An 11,582-nucleotide genomic window follows, 5' to 3' on the forward strand; every position below is an offset into this window, starting at 1 on the left:
TTTCCCATTAAAAATACTCAATTTCTTAGCGATGATCAACTTCTAAAAAACAACAATCGACTTACCACAATCTAATACTATCTCTGATTCACAATATGTACTATGATTCTAATCTGCCACAAAACATAATTATTCCTTATTTCTAGAACTACATTGCTCTTATATTAAATTTATATATCTTTTATTAAATTTTTTATATTAAATTTTTCATAGAAAAAAATAGGAGAAAGAGAAAGATACCAATCGATATGACGGAACCGATCGAAAGAGCTCACCTTTAATCGCGCCCAACTTGCTCGACTAACTTTTCAATTTCGCCGGAGACCATTCGCCCGGTTCATTACCCATTCAATCTAAATGAATAAATGAAACGGTTTTTCGATTTTGTTTGTTTCCTTTGATTTGGCTTTGCACGCGGAGCGGAATTTTGTTAATTTTCAACAATGATGATTGCAGGAAGTGAGCCGAACGAGAGAACGAGTGCGGATTGTTCCGCTTGCCATCCACGAGGAATATTTTACGGCCAGATTCATAGCCCGTCTGCGCCCACTAATTAATCGACACGAGATGCAGTAGCAGCTGAAAGAGGATGAAGAGAAGTAGTGTGAGGGATGGAGGTTAAAGAGAGAGAAGGAGAGAGGGAGAGAGAAAGGATGGAAAGAAAAAGAAGAGGAAAAGAGAGAACGGACGAGTAGAAGAGGGAAAGAGAGGGAATGAGGTAGAGAGTAATTCAAAAAGACACTGTAAATTAGGGGTCTCCGTCGGCATTCAGCTTCGGATCCGGTGAATTCCAATTAGTTTAAAGCGCGTTGATCTGATGGCTCTCTTTTGCCTTTTTGTCTTTTTGTAAGTGTACAATGAGAAAATTGGGAATTTATAAATTTTAAGTTGGAAAAATAAATGTCAAATATCCAGGATCTTTCTATAACAATATACTTGAAAATTTTTCATTTAAAGTACGTTGGCTTTTATAAGCGTTAAATGAAATTTCTAACTTACAAATGAAACTATATCCAGTAATAATTATAATTAATTTCAAAATTTTTCGATGGTAAAGTTAAAATTAATAAAAGTAAGAATTGATCGATACAATTCATTATATTTATTAATTGATAAATTATTGCGCAAGAAGGCCCAGAAAGTTAGACGATGGAGATCCTTATATTAAATAATCATTTCACTTTCTAACCTCTCGATTTTTCCATTGACGCAATCTTTCACCAGGCGAATCTCATTCAATTTTCATCGCGGAGACGTAGCAAAACTAGTCTTAATCGAGTAGTGTGGATAAAAATGTTACGTATTTTTTATTATTGAGCAAACTCACGAAATGCACGAAGACACGAAAAAAACACAAAAAAATTTGATCGTCGTCCTCGTTCTTACGCTCATAATTAATTTTGTAGATCAATTACGCTCGCACAAAAAACACTATTATAAATATTCGTGTAACTAATTTCCACGATATAGATACATATACATAAAGAACTTCGCTCAAAACTTGTACGTATCTAGAGATATTTATTTTCGATTCTTATGGTGAACTATATGAATGCGTATAATCATCAAGTTTCGTGCACATAGAGAATTGTTTGTATTACAAAACTTTGTAATTTTACGAACAATTGAACTGTACGTACGTGTGTAAATGGCAGGAAAAATGCAGTTAGTCACGAACTTCAAATACGATGACAGAAACTTGATTGTGGAAAGGACGATCAATAGTCAATTATACTTCTCCCTGGAATTAAAATAAATTATTCTTTGACGTTAACTAATTACAGAGAAATTACAGAGAAAAAAATGGAGTTCATATCAAAAACTATCTTTGACAACTTTTATCATTATCTGTTATAAAGATATTCCAACATTTTTAGCTTTTGTCTAATCAATCTGCCCAGTATTAATTCAATAATGATTATACATATATACAATGACAAGTGTATAAATATAGAAATGTTACTCGTAAATTCAACTATATATTATTATATAATTCAATTATAAATTGTATTACGAAAGAATTTATTTCTACGATACAAAATTTCTTATACTTTCAAACGCTGTACCTAAATAAAGAACAATATAAGATTCTTTCTTCTAATATTAAATTTACCTTAATTTATTTTATAATTAATTACTCGAAATAAAAATTGAAACATTGTTCTTTATTTAGGTACAGCGTTTGAAAGTATAAGAAATTTTGTATCGTAGAAATAAATTCTTTCGTAATACAATTTATAATTGAATTATATAATAATATATAGTTGAATTTACGAGTAATATTTCTATGTTTATACACTTGTCATTGTATATACGTATAATCATTATTGAATAAATAATATATATATATATACAACCTGTGCTTGCCATTGTATATTTCACGCACATTATTTTATTCATGTGGCAATATGAAATTAATTAATGCCTACTTAACTTATTCATACTACGGAACTGAAGCATTTCTGCAACGAAACATATTTCGATTTCACGATCATTGGTATGAATTCCAGGGTTAAGTACGATTCACTAAGACGTGCATGCACAAACATGCATTCGAGGATTCCTTTACATTGTAATAATTACTCTACTTAGTGCATCGAGGAGCTAATACAGCTTGAAATTGGCTTCTCTGCGCGAGTCGATATGCTGTGCAATATAGGTACTCCTTACGGTTATTAGCCTCTCGAGCGAATGGTTAGTCGTTGCGATCGCTTGTCCGATAAAAAAGATAGCGAAAATATGTATGGAGCGGATGTTCCTGAAAATTAACGTGAAGATATTAACAGATTCTCTTCATCGACACTTTTGGAATTGAAGACCATAGGGATAAAACATGATAAGTTACATTATTTGCGTTTCATGTCAATTTTAACTCATAACTGGTATACTTAAACCATTTGGGACCATAACAATTTAGGATTAGGTTACTTAACTTTGGAATTTTTCATTTAATTTCACTTTATTACTAGTTTCACTACTAGTTTATTTACTAGTTTCGTAGAGAATATGAAATACAAAATAAAGTGAAATAACCTAAACTTTATAAAACGATACCATTTAAGAATTAAAATTCTAATTACCCCGTTTTTAATTCACCCCTTTAATTACTTCTGAGAAGATTTTAGTTCATCCCTCCTCTCCTTGAGACTCAAATTACCAAAATTCGGCTATATATCATGTGTTTTTATCTTCAGATTCAACTGGTTGTTTTCGTCTTTTATTGTTTATCGTTTATCCCATGTGGTCTTCAGCTACGAATCTACATATAAAGGAAATGTATTACCTATACATGAAACATTACAGTCAATGGGGAGAATCTGTGTTATTATGTCGTATCGTGAGGTACGGTATTCGATGAAAGTAATTTCCTCTGCTTTTTATCTCGTAGAATACCGGTGTATACGCAACACAGCTGTAAAGGATGCCGTGTAGATGGTACGAAACGTATTGTTGATAAAGTACATAACAAGTGTAAGCGGCAGCATATGGAAACACTATGTGTAATCCGAATAACAATAAAAGTTCTGATCACTGGTGTATGTTGATTATGCTCTATTTATTCATAAATAGTATTTTATTTCATTGATTTGTTTTTTGTTCCTAACATATAAATTGTGAGAAATGAGGAGATGAGTTAACATCAAAACTCCAAAATTTTGAAGTGCACAACAATTTTTAACTGTTTTGCATATAATAAAAAAACGTAAAAGAAACAAAATAGAACATTTGCATGGTATTGAGCAATGAAAGAAAAGTTTATTTTTAACTCTATTATATCTTTGCTACTTTTAATTTCGGAAATCTTCTTTATATAAAAATATCAATATAGATATATAATTAATGATAAAATTTTATATAATACACAGCAAAGTTAAATCAAATTATAAAACATAAAACCAAAAGTACAGTCACGTAAATATAACAAATACAAAGATACATTAAGCTGACCAGAAAAAAACAAATCTCTTTCGATTACTGGAGAAACTGGTGTATAGTAGAATGCACGGTGTAATTTTGGTCGTTGGATGTATCCTGGCTGTGAAATCCTCGGGGAGCACTCCCGCTTACACGAGGACGCTCCAATGAGCAGAAACCCTTAACAGATACAGCTTGTAGTCCCTGGACGATCGTCAGCAAAATTTCAGATTTCGACCACATATGGTACTCACGATACTATTTTCGTAAGCGTATCGGCAAAAGAAATATGAAGAACTCAATCGTCTTTTCATAAAATATACGCGATCGTATGTACTACTTACATACAGAGGAAAGTTATCTTTAACGTTCAGAAAAGAAGTTTATGCAACAGTCATATTATATATTTTTTCAAATACGAAATTTGAAAATTGTAATTTTCTTCTAAAATGTTTATTTACAGGAGAGTATAAAATATGTTTTTTTAAGACTTCTTCCGTAAGTAATTAAGATAATAAAATATAATAAAAAGATAAGATTAATCGCTTTATTCGAAATTAAGTTCTTGAGTTTAATTGACTCTATGCTTGTAAATTTAACTATTATTCATAGTTTGTATAATGCAAATGAAGGTACTTGAATTTTCACATTAATCCGACACATATAAATCATTTTAATTCTATTTTAATTAAATACGGTTTCAGAAGAATTAATGTTTCTGGCTTTCAAAAATATCACATACATTTTATAATAATAAAATAAATTAAATATAGAATATAGCATTTAATATTCAGAATTTTATACTCAACTATAACAATGATAGCCATTAAAAACAAAAAAAAAATTTCAATAGTAATTATATAAAATTTGCATAATACACATACCTAATGCTAATATAAATCCTAATTAACCGTCAATTCCAGAAGACTAACTTCACGTTTCCTTTTTATACATATAATAGTTTGTTACACGTTCTGCAGGACACCCCATATTCCTGAACGAAACAAACCTTTACAAATACTCCCGGTTTCAGAGTCTAGATGACCCTTTATAATGGCACATGAGCATGTATTGTCGGGACGTGAGGTAGTTACGGGAGAAGTCAGCGCGAGAAAAGCCAGTCGTACTTGTAGATTCCTCCCGAGAGGCAACGGCGTCTTCGTTCGCGAAGCCAATTTGCCGGAACATTAGCCGCAGACGGTGTTTCTTCAACGATGCCTATTATTGATATTGCCCGTTTGCGATCGACTATAATCGATAGAGATACTTCACGAAATTCCACTTGCTTCTTTTCCAACAATAAAAAAAAAATACAGATTAATCATCTATTTGATAAATACTACATTTTTCTTAACTGTTAACTGGTATCGTTAAACTGTCAATTGTTGATATCGTATGAATAATACACAAAATAGAATCCACCCACAATGTGATCGATAAAGGTGACTTCGATTCTTGCGTGATACAGGAATTTTGAAGTAATTTTGTCCAATACACTGCCGAAATGATTTAACGTCAGTCTTCCAATCTTAAATGTTTGCATAATGAAACAATTAAAGTGATGACAATAGTAATAGCAATGTTACGCCATATGTTAACTTAACTCATTATAATTTAAATCGTCGCGTTGCATTAATTCTCATAAATAATTCTACCATATGACAAAATGTGTCATAATAAATGCAAAACAAGTTTAAATATGATCGTTTCATTTAATATTATAAAAAACATTATGCAAGCGAATGTTACGAACTTTGAATCACAAACTATATTGGAAAAAAGAAGAGAGGAAAAACATGATGTTTTTACCTATGGCCCTCGTGCAGAGGCGAAGAATGTATCGGAAGCCAGTATAACAAGCAAGGATTTAAACACAACTTTCAGTCATCTACAATAAAGTCGACAAGCTGAGTATTTAAAGAAACATTTTAATTGCACGAGGTAAGCCGCTTACGTGCCCCCTCTCGCATGCATTAATAAAAACGACCCTCCTGTTACGGGATGCGAACAAGCAGCGGGTATTGTATCTGCCAGAAAGTAATTCGACTTTTCCCTCGAAGAAAAGCGTCCCTGAACGAATATTTCTTAAACTCTAGAAGAGGAACAATGAATGATATTCTGAAGGATGTTGCTTTGTCAAATCGTTGTCAATTGAAGTATCAAATTAAATTGGCATTCTCGATGAGATTAAAGATATTTATTTTTTGCAAATTTCTGAAACTCTTCCTTTCCCTCTTTCTTTTTTATTTTTTGTCAGTTCTCACGTTCATTTAAAATAAAAATGTAAACATTTGTGAAACCTATTTAAAAGAATTACAAAAGGAACCTAAGCTAATAAAAAATTATTGAAAAGGACTCGTATAAAATAGATACAAAATTTAGAATAATTATCTCGATCTGTGAAAATTTTATAATTAAATTACATGCTTTTAGACGGTAGTTCACTTCAAGTATATCAATCCATATTGTATAATCCATAAATATCAACTTATTAACTTCTACAAATGTAAAAACTACTATTTCGTTGATCGATTTTATGTTCTGTGTATATTAATTAAACATTTCTTTATCCTTTCCGATGAATACCATAACCAAAAGAAATAAAAAAAGCCTACTTTTGAAACATCTTGTATAAAAAATTCTAATCTAATAAAACTTGAAATAAATATAAAATTAACCTATCTATTATTTCACATATAACTTAAATCCTTTAAAATATCCTGAGATTCATTTTGAGACTTTTCGACTTGCTAAACACTGGTGAAAAAAATTCCACGACCAGGAGCACATAAAGAGAAACTAGCTCTGTAATTGGGCATGAAAAGGCTGTATTTTCCGCGGTTAACTTCGGGAAAAGCTGAGTTTGCGGTAGCCAGATAATAACGCAGCTCAAGAAAACGCGAATAGAGGCTCGATCTTGCGGCGCGAACTAGTATGTGGAAGCGACGCCACGTGGAGAGGATGCTTTATGAGGGTTCTTTTTGAGTTGATGGTATGCCTTGTTACCGGGAAGAACCGTGCTCCCTCGGGTAATATCATATACAATTATGTCCACCGAAGGGCAGATATGCATTATGGATGCAGCTTTTATGCCCAGTAAATCATGTCGCAGGCTTGGTTAACTCTGCAAATGATCTGCAGAATCACGCCTAACCACCTTCCCAAAGATAAGCAAGCCTTCTTTCTTTTTACGATTGATACTACTTTTTTTTGGGTTTCAAATGTGTATGAAATGAGGTTAAGAATGATATTTAATATAAATGAAGCAATTAATGTAACTGCTGAGATAAAGAACTATTGTTTTTATATTTGTTGGTTGTATCTACTAGAAAGTAAAAAATAGTAAATGTATTATAAAATGGAGGTATATTTTTGTATATTTTATTATTTATGTATTACGAATAAAAAATTGTAACAAATTTTAATAAACAATGAAAAATATTAAATTAGTTAAAATAACTAAAATTTAATTTAGTAAAATATTTTACACTAGATTTTAGGGGACCCGTCATTTTGTTGCATTTTGAATTCCATGAGGAAAATTACACGAACCGTTTATACTTTTCTTCTACCATTTGTACTCACTTATCCATTTAACGAGATAAATATATATCGAAATTCATTTTCTTCAAAGCTTTCTCGTTTTGAAGTTTTCTATGTGATATATCTATCTCTTTGGATACATGTCAATTTAACGCAATCGAAATGTCGGTAAATCTAGTGTTAAAATTAATTAAACTTTTATTGTACATTACTTTTTAGTATACATCATTATGTTTTTAACGTAATATATTTATTTCTATTATGCAATATATTTACTATATTTTACTTGATAATAAATTAGTTAACAGTACTCTTTAGGTTTTATGTCAATGCAGTTTAATTATGAAGTAGTTTAAAAAAAAAGCATTTAATCGTGCTGATTGAAATAAATAGAATAAATAGTTAGAAAATATATAGAAAATTTATTGAAATGAATTGTATAGTATGTTAAATGTTATTAGATGTTTAACAAACTACTTTAAAATGCAAAAAATGAAAGATCTAAGAAATCATTGAAGACCGAAAGTAGCATGACATAGAGCACACTTTATTTCTTAATTAGTGATAATAATTATTTAGCATTGATCGAAATCGAGTACATATCGTATATTCCTCTTCGATCGAAGTTCAATAATCATAATAGATTAATTTATTAATATAAGTGTAATTAATTGTAATGTATTGTCTGAAAGTATCACTGCGTTGCATCCACTGGTCGTCTCTTCGCACTTCGTCAAGGACAACCAAACAAATTAACAAGAAAACGAGATCCGAGACAAGAAGCTTAAAAAACATAACCTACAAAAAGAACAAAGGAAGAAAAATATCCCGCTTCCTTTCGTGTTTCTCGATGAATTCCAAACATTTTGACGCTTACAAAATATAAGTGGACCAGAATCACGAGAAATTTGAAAGGAAGAGTTTCGAATAAAGAACCGTGGGTTATAGAAGAACGATGAAAAGCTAAACTATACAAGATAGGAGGAAAAAAGAATAGCGTCTGTAATTCGAGTTTTCCAGACCAAGGATGCTCAGTGACTGCGGGGGGCGGTAGATTCAATGTCGCCCCGACCCCGAAATAGTTAGATTACAATTAAAATGCGGAGAGCTTGTCGTTTCGAACGAAATTTATGCGTTCGAAAATAAGTTAACCTCTACATAAAATACACTACTTGAAAATTTTTTTTTTTCTAAAAGTTCGTAGCATTTTTATTATAAATTTCGCTGCTCTTAGTTGAATACTAGAGAGAATTAAGGAGGAACACCGAAAATTCGTTAATAAAATAAGTTTCCTTTTTTCATTGAAAGGATGTTGAATCTCATACATTTAAGAAATTTTGAGTCGTAACTGATAGATTCACCTTTATCTCATTCACTGAATATAGTATAGTCTCATTGTTATTGCGCTCTTTGTAAAGCTTATTCGAAAGATAAAAAAGTGAAATACTCTGGAAGGCGGTAAAACCTATTTGAGGAAACCTATTACTGAACAAACAATTTTTTAGAAATAAATTCGTGAAATTATAGATTGCGAAAATTCCAATTTCAATGAAATCTTTCTTAACTTTCGCTAAGAATTTTCAGAACACCCTAAAATAGTAAATCTACCTACATATACATATTACAAATAACGCATTTCTATAAGAAATATAACCTAGTAAACGTACGTATACATATGTACTTATATATATATAAAATGCTTCTTCGTCGCCATTAAGAAAGGTAAAAAAAAGAAAAACAAGAATAACGATTACTAGACTGCAAGCATTTACACTCTTTTTAATATAATTAAGAAAATGAAATCTAAGCAAAGATCTGTTTCACTATACTTTGAGTATTTTATGTAATTTTGCACTTTGAGATTTCCATAAATATATAATATATATTCAATACATAAATATTCGCAGTCTAATAATCGCTGTAAAACTATTAACATAATTCTTTAAAATAAACAGTCAATTCGAAGCTTCGAGCGTGCTCCATCGTTCGAAAAGGAGGCAAGCCCTCCGCAGAACAATATTCAACATTTAACAATAGCCAACATTTATAGAGTAAGATACCGATCTGTTTTTTTTAGTTATTCATAGATCGTTTCATCTCGTTCTCCTTTTATTTTTCTCGACAATCGTCGATCGTATTATAATTCCCAGTTGACAGAGATTGTTGTTATAGGTCCGCGAGGGCAACAATAATTATCACTCAACGAGAATAAATCCCTCATGATACTCTTTTTTTAAACGTACATATGTATGTATGTACCAGTGCAGTGTTTCTCAAACCGCAAAAAGATAATCTCGATGATATGTCTCTCGTTCTAGAAAGATACTTATATTGCTATCGTTTGCATGTGGACGCAAGTTACAAGATTCCCAACCTTCTCAATCATGATTTTATCTAACTATATATCTCTCAACGATTCTCGACAACGCTTGGAAGATGAAACTCACGCCTCACTAATTCGCGTATTTTTATTAATTGACGAAATTCTTTAGCAGCGGCTAACGCTCGAAAGAACATAAGGTTATCACAACCTGTGGTTTTGTAGCTATAAGCTGTTACATTTTCGACAATTATAATTACGAATACATTCTCTGTATGGCACCTAGTCGCTACAATTGTTACGTTCTTTCGCGTCGTTTTGCTCTGCCGAAGACAAAAATCACAAAGAACGAGAGTTTTGTTCCTCTATTGCGTAATAAGAAATACGTAATAAGATTACGCTTTCATTCGAAAGATCATTGACATCTAACATCGAAGGCATTTGTTTATTTACTATCAGATTTATCTTTTCCCTTTTCTTTAATCGTGCCTTTGAGAAACACTGATCCAGCGATTGTGACTTAAACAGCATGACGTTAAAATTTTAATATTGCACAACATCGATAACACTTCGATTTTTTTTGTCGGAAAAAGTTTTATGCGACTTATGATGAATTACAATAGATAAAATTATATGAATGTCTCTTCTTCTTCGTTTTCTTTTTTTCTCTTTCTGTTTCGTCTTCGCAATGACTGAACGCTGATGACGATAGTAGTGTGGTATTCAAATACATCAGCTGATAACTCGGAACGATTTTCATTTTCGTGGCAAATCAAACTATAGGTTTCGTTCTTAAGAATTTTAAATGTCGTAAGAACAACGTTCCAATTCATTTCTCCTCGATTCTTATATTTTGTATCTTCAAGAAATAAAATATGTTATAATTTATATCTTTTTTGAAGTTAGGATTCCCTTTTTCCTTTTTATCATCATGATAACTAAAAAGAGATCAGGAAAAGATCAACAGGTAATAATTATTAATCTTTTCATTTTGCTCATAAAATAGACAGTAAAATTAGTTATATTATAAAAATTTATATAGGTTAAATTTTAATATTGGTTAAATTAAATGTAATGTGTATCACGGATATGTACATTAAATGGTTAATAATTAGATTGCAGACCTTATGCATTCGTAGGAAATGTATGTAATGCAAAAATATACAAAACATTTAAAGTATCGACGACAATATTTAGAGAATGAAAGAAGTCCTCATATCCAAATACACATAAAAATATGAATTTACATAAACTATCGTAAATTATATGCGGATTTGAAATTTTATAATCTGTTATAATCTCTACATTAGGAAAGATCCCAGTCATAAAATTTTTAATCATGAAACGCACTCACATTGGAACGTCGTTCTTAGCGAGTTGTTATAATTCATAAAATACCAACTATATGAAACTGCTATTGGAACAGTTAAAAATATAAAGTAAGGCCAAGAACGTTTTTCATCATGGAAAATGTTTTCATTGTAACAGTAAATGGAAAAATATACGAGTACCAGTAATAATAATGCCATCGTCGTAGTCATCACTGTTGTCGCCGTCATCGACAACATATATGTATATATATTGTATATGTATATAATATGTAAGTTATATACTCTAACATTATTATATTATGCTTAGCAAATATTTTGTTTGAAGATTTTTTACCTAAAATCCACGTGGCAACAAATAACCAAGTTCCTTAATTACTTTCATTGTTCTGGCGGTTGAACTCTCGTACAAAGTCCAAGAAGAATAGAAATTAAAATATCTAATCTCTAAAATACTTAGTAAAGTAAAATCTATT

General features: G+C 30.9%; 1 protein-coding gene across 2 annotated transcripts in view; it reads left to right on the top strand.

Moving 5' to 3' along the window:
* The window catches only part of LOC117207568 (SKI family transcriptional corepressor 2), a 30,012-nt gene extending 28,159 nt beyond the window's left edge, over positions 1 to 1,853 (top strand). For both annotated transcript variants that reach the window (XM_033447891.1, XM_033447892.1), the window contains exon 7: positions 457 to 1,853. In XM_033447891.1, the coding sequence (XP_033303782.1) occupies positions 457 to 557 (101 nt within the window). In that variant the 3' untranslated portion in view covers positions 558 to 1,853. The remainder of the gene's footprint in view (positions 1 to 456) is intronic.
* Positions 1,854 to 11,582: the final 9,729 nt, after the last annotated feature.

The sequence above is a fragment of the Bombus bifarius genome, unplaced genomic scaffold (assembly GCF_011952205.1).
Source record: "Bombus bifarius isolate JDL3187 unplaced genomic scaffold, Bbif_JDL3187 scf7180000008038, whole genome shotgun sequence".
In the NCBI taxonomy this organism is placed as follows: domain Eukaryota; kingdom Metazoa; phylum Arthropoda; class Insecta; order Hymenoptera; family Apidae; genus Bombus; species Bombus bifarius.